This window comes from Phoenix dactylifera, unplaced genomic scaffold (genome assembly GCF_009389715.1).
Source record: "Phoenix dactylifera cultivar Barhee BC4 unplaced genomic scaffold, palm_55x_up_171113_PBpolish2nd_filt_p 001128F, whole genome shotgun sequence".
Classification (NCBI taxonomy): domain Eukaryota; kingdom Viridiplantae; phylum Streptophyta; class Magnoliopsida; order Arecales; family Arecaceae; genus Phoenix; species Phoenix dactylifera.
Genome location: NW_024068471.1, coordinates 59,098 through 71,273, shown reverse-complemented (window position 1 = coordinate 71,273; position 12,176 = coordinate 59,098). Strand labels below are relative to the sequence as shown.

The 12,176-nt window shown below is 36.7% G+C and overlaps 1 protein-coding gene across 6 annotated transcripts in view; it reads left to right on the top strand.

The window, feature by feature from the left end:
- Positions 1–11,227, top strand: part of LOC103697346 (disease resistance protein RPM1-like) — a 41,455-nt gene extending 30,228 nt beyond the window's left edge. For 4 of the 6 annotated variants that reach the window (XM_039121542.1, XM_039121541.1, XM_039121540.1 and 1 more), the window contains 2 exons: positions 5,312–8,266; positions 9,256–9,584. In XM_039121542.1, the coding sequence (XP_038977470.1) occupies positions 5,412–8,219 (2,808 nt within the window). In that variant the 5' untranslated portion in view covers positions 5,312–5,411 and the 3' untranslated portion in view covers positions 8,220–8,266; positions 9,256–9,584. Of the gene's footprint in view, positions 1–4,990; positions 8,267–9,255; positions 9,585–11,056 lie in introns of those variants that run through there. The other 2 variants (XM_039121543.1, XM_026801205.2) reach the window with 2 other exon arrangements.
- Positions 11,228–12,176: the final 949 nt, after the last annotated feature.

The following is a 12,176-nucleotide window of genomic DNA, read 5'->3' as shown; positions in this document are numbered from 1 at the left end:
GAGACCTCCAAGAGGTGGTGGTCACGGCGGCGGCTTCAAGGACCGGAGCGATGGTGGTGGGAGCAGAGGACGAGGGAGAGGTGGTGGAGGCCCTTGCGGGCGAGGCGGAGGCTGTGGGAGCCGCCGAGGTGGCGGCCGAGGCGGGGGAAGGGGCAGTGACCTAGGTGGTGGTTCTCGGACGGCGACGGCTGCGGGTGCACGGCGGCGCGGGTGGTGGAGCAACGGGAGGACGCGGGCAGACACGGGCGCACGGGAGGGTTTCTTCTTCCTCACTCGTGGACTGCAACAGGGAGTTTTCCCTTCCTTCCACGCGAAAAAACCGCCGAACACCAAAGAACCCAAGATCGGGAGACTCCTCTTCCCCGGATCCTCTCGCGGGCGGTGCTCCTCCTCCAGATCTGGCGTGCGGCGGCGATGGGGACGCGGGCGTTCGGTGGAACTCGGCGGCCTTCTTTTCCGCCGGATCGGGAGCCTCCTCCTCCTCCGGACTGCGACGCGAACCGGGGGGGGGAGGCCTTCTCTCCGCCGAAAACAGGGGACTCACGGGAAGAGGGGGGCTGTTTTCGGCGTGGGCAAGAAGAAAGCTTGGAGAATATGAAAACCGCCTGAGAAGAAGAAAGGGCCTTCTTTTGCTTTTCGGCTTGGGAAGGATGCCACCTGAGAACCCCACGTGATGGAACGCCCACTCCTCATGCGAAGAAACAGAGATTTGGCGTTTTCCGGCTTGGGAGAAGAAAGCAAAGGCGCAACCAAGTGACGATTTTTTTGTTTTTTTTTAAGTTGCCGCATGACCGGGGAGCTTCGGCGACAGAGGCAAAGCTTATCAAATTTGATGCAGAATAATTACAAAGAAAAATAAAAGAAGAAAAAAAAAATTATAAAGATCAGAAAAAAAAAAAAGTTATAGAGACGCCGGAAGAAAAAAGAAAAAAAAAAGGATGGCCTTTATATATATCTTATACCAGGTCAATCAATTGACTACATACCAAATTTGGGCCCTTACATCAATTCAATCAATTGACTAAGTTAATTCATTGATTACATACCAAACTTGGATCCTTATATCAATTAATCACTTACCAATATTGATCTAATCAATTGATCTAATTACTTGACCCAACAACTAACTAAATTGACTAGATCAATAACAAAAGTAACTAACCAAATTGACTTGACCAATAACAAAAATAACTAACCAACTTGACTCGATCAATAATAAAAGATACTAATAATGCAATAAAACAGAAATGACGCGGACTCGAGTAAAATCAAACTGATGTCACTCTCTGGTGCGACATGAGTTAGTGGCTCGGATGGCTCCATCATCTGAATGAAAGGCTCTGATATCCCCATCACTTACAAGTAGGCCTGCAAGCAAGACGGGTAGGATTGGGGATAGGAACAACCCATACCCAATGCATATTCAAATCAGGTCAAAAAATAAACCTAAACATAATCCAATTCCCTTCGAGTTCGATCAGGTTAGATTTAATAGTAATTGTATAAATCCATCAGACTTTTCATATCAAATCAAGTCAAAAATAGTTCAAAGACAAATCATAATAAATACATACAAATTCATTATCTAATTATATCATAAATATCTTATGCAATAAAATAATAGCAAGCCACATGAAAACATTATCAAACATATTTTAAGTAGGATTTTCATAATTATAATCAATGATATAAATTATTAACAAATTATTAGAAGACTAAAAAGAGTACTATAGAAGACAACCAAAATATAAGAATAGAGAAATATATAAAAGCTATAAGGTGGCAAATAAGTAAGTTAAGAAGATAGTACGAGAGGCTAGATTCAAAGCATATGAAGTATTATATCACAAGTTAGAAGCTAAGAATAGAGAAAAAGATATTTCTAAGATTACAGACTAAGAGAAAAGAAAAACTAGAGATTTGATTAGGTTAAATGCATCAATGACAAAAATTAAAAAGTTTTGATTAAGGAGGACGGGATTAAAGAAGGATGGAGAGGTACTATTTTTATAAGCTATTCAATAAAGTCATATAAAATATTTAGGATGTCTTACTAGTTCCATTGAGGATAGAAATATTAAGTATGCATGTAAAATTGAATATCTGAGATAAAGGAGGCAATATAAAAGATGAAAATAGAGAAAGCGGTTGGACCTGATGAAACGTCTAATTTATTTAATAAAATTTTAAATATTAAGAAGACATCTGATGAATGGAGGAAGAATATTATAGTATTAATTTATAAAGATAAAGGTGATATTCAAAATTATTTTAACTATCGTGGTATTAAACTCATGCATTATAGAATAAAACTTTGGGAGAGGGTGTTTGAGCAAAGATCAAGATGTGATAGAAAAATATGAGAGAATTAATTTGATTTGAAGCTAGAAAGTTTGACTATAGAAGTCATTTTTCTTCTTTGAAGGTTAATAGATAAATATAGAGAAAAGATATAAGATCTTTATACAATTTTTATTAATATAGAGAAAGCATATAATAGAGTTTCCAGAGAAGTCTTATGGTGCGTATTAGAAAAAGAAAGAAGCTTTCATTGGTTATATTAATATGATTAAAGATATGAATAATAGAGTGGTTACTAGTATGAGAATTATGGATAATAATAAGTAAGTTTTCCATCATAATAGGTTTACACCAAGGTTCTACTCTAAACCCCCACCTTTTTGCGCTCGTTGTGGATGAACCTATTGGGCATATTTACGATAATATTCCTTAGCGCGTACTATTTGCAGATGTTATAGTCTTGGTGAATGAAACTAAAGTTTGAGGTAATCGTAAATTGCAATTATATAGGTGTGCACTAAAATTTAAGAGTTATAAGTTAGGTAGGACCAAGATAGAATACATGGAATATAGTTTTAATAAAATTAGAAATACAAATGAAAGTGAAGCAAAAGTTATGGATTATAAAGTTCATAGGATTGATCATTTTTAATATTTTGGATTCATTATTCACAAGAAAAGGATTCATATAGTCGACCCAAACTAGATTGGGATTAAGACTTAGTTGAGTTGAGTATATCATCAGAAGAAGACTTATATTTCTTATATTAAACCAGAGTATTGAAATATATGGTATACTAATTTTCTATCGGTCTAGGTTGGTTCAGTTTCAAATTGGAAATTTAAGTATCCAAATCTAATCCATTTTAAGAACAGGTCATTTTTTCAAATCCAAACCTAATCCAGGTAATTTTGGTGCTGGTTGGAATGAATTGGTTTCGGATCAGTGCCAGATTGGAGATAGATCAATCCACTTGTAGGCCTATATTTGAATGAGAATAAGTGGAAGATATCTAATCTTCTTTGTTTTGTTTTTGAAGAAAAAAACTTTTGGAAGAGAAGTCATGAAGGCAACAGAGAAAAGTTGGGAAGTCGAAAAAGTTTCACCCCTATTTTCTTCTATAAAAGATATCTTCTAAAAGATATCTCCCATGTCAAATCACTCTTCCCTATATGCCTTAGGCCTGCCTTTATCATTACCTAGAATCTCATGTGGCACCATAAACCTTCTTTTTGTCTAATGAACAATTTAGGATTCCTTGAATTAATCATGAATCATTCCCGTTTTATGATTAATTCATGAAACAACCGTGAACCTGCAAATTATTCATTTAATGTAGGGCTAGAACGGGGTCAGACTAGGTTGGGCTATATTTCTATTGGAATCCAACTTGAATTTTTTTTGGGCTCAGGGCTAGGCTTAGGCCTGAGATTTTTCAAAATGCTGACTTGATCTCAAGCTCATCAGAAACTCAATGCATTGACCCAAATTAGTCTTTTTAGGCCAAAAGACTGGACCGACTTATGTTCTGGTTGACCTAATTTTTGGCTCGATTGGCCCCTACATGGCTTGATTGGACCTGCCAAATTAATGAGAAATGGTAAAAATTAAATTTTTTAACAATAATGCACCATAGTATGACCACAATTGCCCTAGAAATAGGATATCTTGCTTTAAAATACTAGAAAAATACTAACTCCACGGGAATACTAATAAAAAGGAAAAGATGGTTCTTTTTTCTTTTATTTTGAATGAGAGAATGAGGGGAAGGATATTATAGGAGAGGGAGAGGACAACAGAAGGGAGGAGGCTAGAGTAGATCAAATAGAAGAGAGAGTAGACCTTGTCATGCTAGGAAGGCCATTCAAAGCTATACGGGTCCAACAAATTATGGTTGTCCAACCCTAACTCTCCAAGAATAGTGCCCATAGTTGGGCATCGCTCATCTCTTCTCTTTTTCATCTCTCTCTCTCTCACGGTGAGAGAGAAGGGATCAGGAACATTGGATGTGGCTGATCTCTTTGTTCTTGAAAAAGGGGGCCTGTAGCATTGGATTGTTGACCAGCAACGATGAGAGGAGGAGGGGACTAGTGGAAGTGGATGGAGAAGCGAAGAGCTGGAGAGATGTAGAGATCCCAAGGGTTAGAAAAATTCGGGACAAGAGACTTAGGGATCGAAGGTTTTAGCCCTCCCCTCTCACCCGTAGGCGGTCAATCCCACTACCTTAGCTTGGTAAACAGACAAATTAGATTCACTAAAGAAAAGGTCTGGCTAAATTGAGCCGCAGGGCCTAGTTGGATATAGAGCCAGAACAGGTCTCGGGCCTTGTTCCAGTCCTTTTTTTGGGTTTGATTTCAGGCTCGATTTTTGGTCCCGGCTCAAGCTCGGGCTTCAGGGTGGAGCTAAGCATCGACACAAGCTTAGCCAGAAATTCTTTCAGGTTCTACTTTTAGATCCTAACCCAACCTAAACTATTTCAAGCCTAGCTTATGGTCAGACTAGAAGCTGGCCCAAGTCCACTTTTGACATTAGTTGAACAACTTTGTGGAATAGTAAAATTTAAACAATTAATGAATTTTTCAAATTATCACATAATCTTGTTATTATAGTTGCAACAAGATAATATCTTATATTTTAATTAGGTAAAATGACTCTTGGAAGGTTATAGTCTTGTTTCTACATCTCTAGTGTGATTTAGAAGTGGGAACGTTATATTCAATTCTATAGACCAAACCTTGTTGGTCTTTTTATAATTAGATATTTTTTATTTTATACACATCATACTCGTATACACCTCAAAGAATGGAAAGCCTTCTTGTTGTGAATGGTGATACTATTTTCCAAGGTTAGTTTACAAATGGTTTGAGAAATAGTGATCTTAGAACTAAATAACATGGTAGCAAATTATTCAGTATATATGTGATATCTCAGAGTTGAATAATTTTATTTATTGTATAGAACTCTTGATGAACTCTCATTTATTACTAAGATCAAACTTTTTTTGGACAGACCAAACACCAAGAGAGAGAATATAAGACAGACAAGAGCTAGTCTGGTAGGACACCTGGCCTGTCCAACAAAGGAAGTATAGTTCATAGTGGAACCAGACATGGCAGAGGCGGCTGTACTTCTAGCAGTTCAAAAGATTGGTTTTGCTTTGGGTGGAGAAGCACTGAAAAAAGCTAGATCTCTGTTTGCAAATGAAGTCTCATTGTTGACTCAACTACCAAGTAGTATGAGCCGTATCAGGAGTGAACTTTTGGTAATGCAAGCCTTCCTCGGTCAAATAGATACTCGAACTGACAGCAACCAAGTCCTTGATGCTTGGGTTCAGGAGGTACGGAAACTAGCATATAGTGTTGAGGACATTATGGATGAGTATGTCTATCTCATAGCTCAACAGCAAGGGAGCGGGTTAGGAGGCTGTCTTTCAAAAGTAGTAAGGAGATCCCAAAATTTGGTTGCCTTCCATCAAATTGCTGCTCAGCTGAAAGAATTGGAAACTAATTTGGTTCACCTTTCACAAATGAAGGAGCGATGGATTAAGACAACAGAGGGAGCAATGGGTGGTAGTTCACGTAATGCTAGTGAAAAGCAACAGAATTTAGCAGACTCTTCTCGTTTCATGGATGAAGATGACCTTGTGGGGATTGACCAAAACAAAAAAAAATTAACTGAATGGCTACTTGATGAGGATCCAGTTGGCTCTATAATATCTGTGTGGGGCATGGGGGGATTGGGCAAAACAACCCTTGTCACCAATGTATATAAAAGTGAGAGAAAAGAGTTTCAATGTCATGCATGGGTATCCATCTCACAAACTTACGAGGTGGATGATCTTTTAAGAAGAATGATAAAGGAGCTGTATGAAAATGAAAAAGTAGAGAAAATTTCGAATGACATCAGAGAAATGGACCATATAAAGTTAGTTGAAAGAGTAAGAAGTTGGCTAGAGAAGAAAAAATATTTGATCGTACTGGATGATGTATGGGATATAAAAGCTTTCAATGCTATTAGTGATGCCATTAATGTTGATGACAACAATGGAAGCAGAGTAATCATTACAACTCGGATTGCTGAGGTAGCTTCACTAGCACATGACAGTCGAAAGCTTGAGCTCAAGGTTTTGGAAAGCACCGAGGCATGGGATCTATTTTGTAGGAGGGCATTCCGGAAAGATAAAGTGAGAAGATGTCCTAAAGAACTGGAGGAGTTGGGGAAGAAAATTGTATTAAAGTGTCAAGGGTTGCCACTAGCTATTGTCTCTTTAGGCAGTCTTCTATCCCTAAGAGAGAAAACCAAGTCAGAATGGGAGAAAGTTTATGATCGGCTGAGCTGGGAGTTGAATAACAACCCAAATTTGGACAATGTGAAGCATGTTCTGAATCTCAGCTATAACTATTTGCCGAGATATCTCAAGAACTGCTTCTTGCATTGCAGCATGTTCCCGGAGGATCATGTGCTTCAAAGAAAGAGGCTTATGAGGCTATGGGTCGCAGAGGGATTTGTGGAGGAAAGGGGATCAAGCACAATAGAAGAAGTGGCAGAGGACTATCTTAAGGAGCTCATCCATCGATGCATGCTTCAAGTTGTAGAGAGGAATCAATTTGGTAGAATAAAACACTGTCGAATGCACGATCTTGTACGAGAGTTGGCTGTACCATTGTCTAAGAAGGAAAATTTTAGTGCTGTTCTTGATGATCTTCAGATGGTGGGGAAGACGGGTAATGAAACACGCCGCCTATCAGTGCACAATTACAGTAACGAAATCCAATCGAGCATGGAGTTGCCAAGACTTCACACTTTCATGGTGTTTGACCGTTCAATGTCCTCATCATCATCCTTCTTGTCGCTGTGTTCCAGCTCTAGATATTTGACCGTCTTAGATCTGCAAGGCATCTCGATTGAGAGAGTACCAGATGAAATTGGAGACTTTTTCAATCTGCGCTTTTTGGGTCTGAGGGACACGAAGGTGAAGGTGCTACCTAAATCCTTGGGAAGGCTTCGTAACCTACAGACGCTCGACCTCATGAACAGTGAAATAGAGAAACTGCCAAGCACGACAAGGAACCTCAAGAAGTTGCGTCACTTGTTTGCCGAGAAGATTCTCGATCCAAATTGTAATACTATAAATGGTCGGAGAGGGGTGCGAGTTTCGAAAGGACTCTGGAATTTGAAAGACCTGCAGACTCTCCAAGCAGTGGAAGCAAACATGGAATTTGTGAAACGGCTAGGGAACTTGACGCAACTAAGGAGCATTCGGATATGGAAAGTGAGCGGCATCCATTGCAAAGACCTATGCGCTTCATTATCAAGGTTGCGCTACCTATCCTACTTGTCCCTTAATGCAAGCAACGAGAATGAGATTCTCCAGTTGGGAGGGTGGGATCATCCACCTCAGCATCTTCCAAAGCTTGATCTGAATGGACGGCTAGCAGAAGGGACGATGGAGTTGCCCTTATTTCGTGCCCTTGGAGCTAGCCTTCAGAATTTGTACCTGCGTCGGAGTGGGTTGGCAGAGGATCCAATTCAATCTCTTTCTCAGTTGACCAACCTCAGAGTACTCATACTGCAGAAGGCATATGACGGGCAGCGATTGTGGTTTGGCACAGGATGTTTCCCTAACTTGAAGCAACTCTTGTTAGACGATATGCCGCAACTTAATCAGGTTGAGGTAGAGGACGGCGCCATGGCAAGGCTGGAGGTCCTAGTCATGGATGCCCTACCCGCGTTAAAGGATGTTCCACGAGGCATCGAATATCTCACATCCCTCCAGGAACTGTACTTGAAGGATCTGCATCCAGAATTCAGAGGGAGGTTCCAAGAAAGCGACGACAAGAACAAGATTCAGCGCATCCCTGTTGCCTATTATGTTTTTCAGAGAGGGGACGAAACAAAATATGAAAAACTTTCATGATCCATCCCTCTGATCCATCCCTCTGCCCACTTATCTAGGACCACCAAGTAAGAGTCTTTCATTTTGTATCTTATCACTGCATCTCTTGTTTATTAATCATTCCTCATGCCCTGATCTTAACCCATTTTCCCAACAAAGAAATTAATTCGATATTTCTAGTTTGTGCTCAGTTTCTTCTACCCAACATCTGAATCCTATATTTTTCACATGTTCTTATGTCTTTACTATTACATGAGGCTCATATCTGCATATTTTGCCACTGGATATTTCGTGTTATATATATATATATATATTGCTGATCCTGATCTCTGATTTAGTTAATGGCAGCACCTATTAGTTCTTGAAAATAAGAGGGCTAATTTCCAGTAGCATAAATTTTTTTTCTTAATTTTTAAAATCTCATTAACATGTTTCTCCCTTAAATCAAAATTTAAATAATTTCTGTTATTTTCACAAGGATTTTGATTCAACTTATAACCTGATACACACTTCTATTTAACGACTTTTGTCACTATAATTTTTAACAAATATTTTCTAATTATTTTTGTCTTTAATTTACAAGCGCTATTTTTCTTTTCTCGATCTATATATTTCCTTTTCACTGCTCCAAAGCTAACCATTTTCCCTCTCTTCATCTCTATGCTATTGTCCTATATTTTTTTCTCTTAAAAATATGCGCCTTTTTTGTGGTATGATACTTTCCTTTTATGTATTTCTCAAAATCTAAATTATGATATGCACTTACAATTCCCTCCAAGTAAAACTTCATTTTGATTTTTACTTCCATTCAGATTTTACTCAAAAATAGGCTTTATTAGATATTTCATATAATCTTCACTTCATAATTTGATTTTATTGATTTAAAAATTTTGTATAACTCATTTTCTTCATAACTTTTCTTAATTTATCATACTCTTTTTAGCATACATTTTGGATTATGGAGGTATGGAATATTTAGAAAATTATGCATCTAGCTCATTAATCTATTCAATTGTTTTATTGACCTTGGATGAATAAAGGTTGCTTCATCTTGCAGGAAAATCATTTTAGGGAGTTGAGAACAAGCTCACAAGATTAAAATTCTAGCAGATATTTTATTAATTTTTTTCTTTCTACTTATAATGTACTTTGCTCATAAAGATCTGTCTGCCGTGTATTATGTGTATAAGTGCTTGCCCTATTCTATTAGGATCCATTCAATATACTCAAAATGTGGTGTCTTTAAATGCTCATGTAGTCATAATGATGTGTAATATGTGTTTTTTTTCTTCATTAGATTGCTTATGTAATTAACTGGAAATTACTTTTTCCTAAGATCTTCTATTTTTCGGTTGGGTGAGGATAATTGAGTTTGTTATTTTATTAGTTGGTGCATACTATATAAATTGTGACTTTGCTCTAAGTCATTTATGGGGCTTTAGTAGTACCATTATCTTTACGAGCTCCTTTCTATATTTTGAGAGAGGACTATTGAACTTGTTATTTTATTAGTTGGTGCATTCTATAAAACTTGTGACTTCGCTCTAAGTCATTTATAAAGCTTCAGGAGTACAATTACCTTTAAAGCTCCTTTCCACATTTTGAGATAATTTTTTTCTAAAATCAAATAGAATCAAGTGAGAAGTTTTTTTTCCCTTAAAGAAAGATAGTTGTATTTTTTTATGGCTATTGGCTGAGCTTTTCTCACCGCCTAGCAATGAGCAAGCCAGAAAACTTGTTCGCAAGTTCTCGCAATAGCGGGGTAAATCATGGGAGTGATAGCAATATTTGAGTAACCAGAAAGAGGATAATCGAAAAGAAGATGATTTGATTAGCCTTGACTTCCAATGAATTTTGCTATCATCATACCACAATTCAATTGATAAGGGTTATGGTGCTAGGTTACGGTAAGGGTGTAGTGCTAGGATATGGTAGAAATCTAAATTGGTGAGAAAGATTACATCCTCAGCACATTTCTTATAAGGAGAAGGTATAGATTAATCCATCAGTATTGGTGAATCTGTGCTTGTCTGTGGTAACTGTAATGGATGCCGCAAAGCTGCCACACCTAAGAATTAGCTATAGTGTAGTTTGAATCCCCTTGCGTATACAAAATTAGGGGATGATATATATTACATATATATATATATATATACATATATATATATATACATATATATATATATATACATATATATATATATACATATATATATACATATATCTATATATATACATATATATATATACATATATCTATATATATACATATATATATATATACATATATATATATATATATATACATATATATATACATATATCTATATATAAACATATATATATACATATATCTATATATATACATATGTATGTATATACATACATGTATGTGTATATACATACATATATATACATATACATACATACATATATATATACATACATACATATATATATATATATACACACATACATATATATATATATACACACACACATATACATACACACACACACACACACACACACATATATATATGTATGTATGTATGTATGTATATACATACATACATATATATATATATACATACATATATATATAGATACATACATATATATATATATGTATGTATGTATATATATGTATGTATCTATGTATTTGTATATATGCTTCTTTGAAAAGATGATAATGAGAACTTATGTGCATGTTATTTGTATGAGCTTTCTAAGTATTGATACAATATTCATTTTATCTGGTATTGCTAATTGATTATTTTCTTATTATTCATGGTATAGTGGTTCGGAATTCTTTCTAGGCTAGAAAAGCTCATATTCTTCTTTGCATTTTTTTCCAGAGTCACAAGGGGCATAATTTTGAATGGGAGGGATGCAGAGTTGGTGCTGCTACTAGTTAGTTAGCTAATTATCTCTTTTATTTTGCTGATACTGATGGACGTCAGAAACTATATAATTTAACTAGTTGATGATTTAATGTTAGTGGTATTATTGGATTGATTTAATTATAATTGTTGGTGTTATGTGGATATTATTCATCTCAAGCCTAGCATATTCTTTAGGGCACTGCCTTAGAGAGTGTGCGGCCGTGTTACGTGGTCGGACCCGAGTGTTGGGTTCGAGGCATGATACTATTTCATTAGGATTGGGGCTTGTGAATTCAAAGTTGTAATTGGCTCCTAATTGCAGATAGGCTAGGCTTAGTAGTGCAATTATAAAGAATGGCTCAATCCTTCAGTATTTTCAAACATAAAGTTTTAGTAACAAAAGCCAATATATAATAGCTCAGCTAGTTAACATCGCTCTTCACTTGGGTAAGGTCCAAGATTCAAGCCTAGTGAGTTATATGGTGCACCACAACTTTTGTAGTGACATGTACCTTTGCTAGATAGAGCATGACAATGATATCTGCATATTTTTTTTAAGATTTTGGATGCACATCAGAAGAATTTAAGTTGTCATTTGACATTACTTTCATTTTCTTATTTTAAAATATCAAAAAGTAAAAATTCTATTTCGATTTAATTTTGAATGTCAAAATATAAATATGTTTTATATTATCAATTACTTTTTAAAAATATAGATATGTCAATGGTGGCCAAGGCGGTAATAGTGTGGCGGAGATAGTAGAGGGCATAGGTGTGGTGGTGGTTATGGTGTTGGTGGTGGGAGCATAGATGATGTTGTGATGGTAGCAATGATAGTGGTAGAGCGATAAAAATTATAGTGGCAACGATGATGTGGCTAATTGGTGGGATAATAGCAACAGTGGTTGTTATCATATAATTACTATCGTGGAGACAATGATGATGGTGGTAGAAACAATAGTGACGATGGTAACGACATTGGTAATGGATAAAATGGTGGTGGTGTTGGTGGCAATAGATGGTGGAGACACCAATGGTGGTGGTGACATCCATGATGGTAGTGGTAGAGATGGTGTAGTGGTGGTGGTAAAAG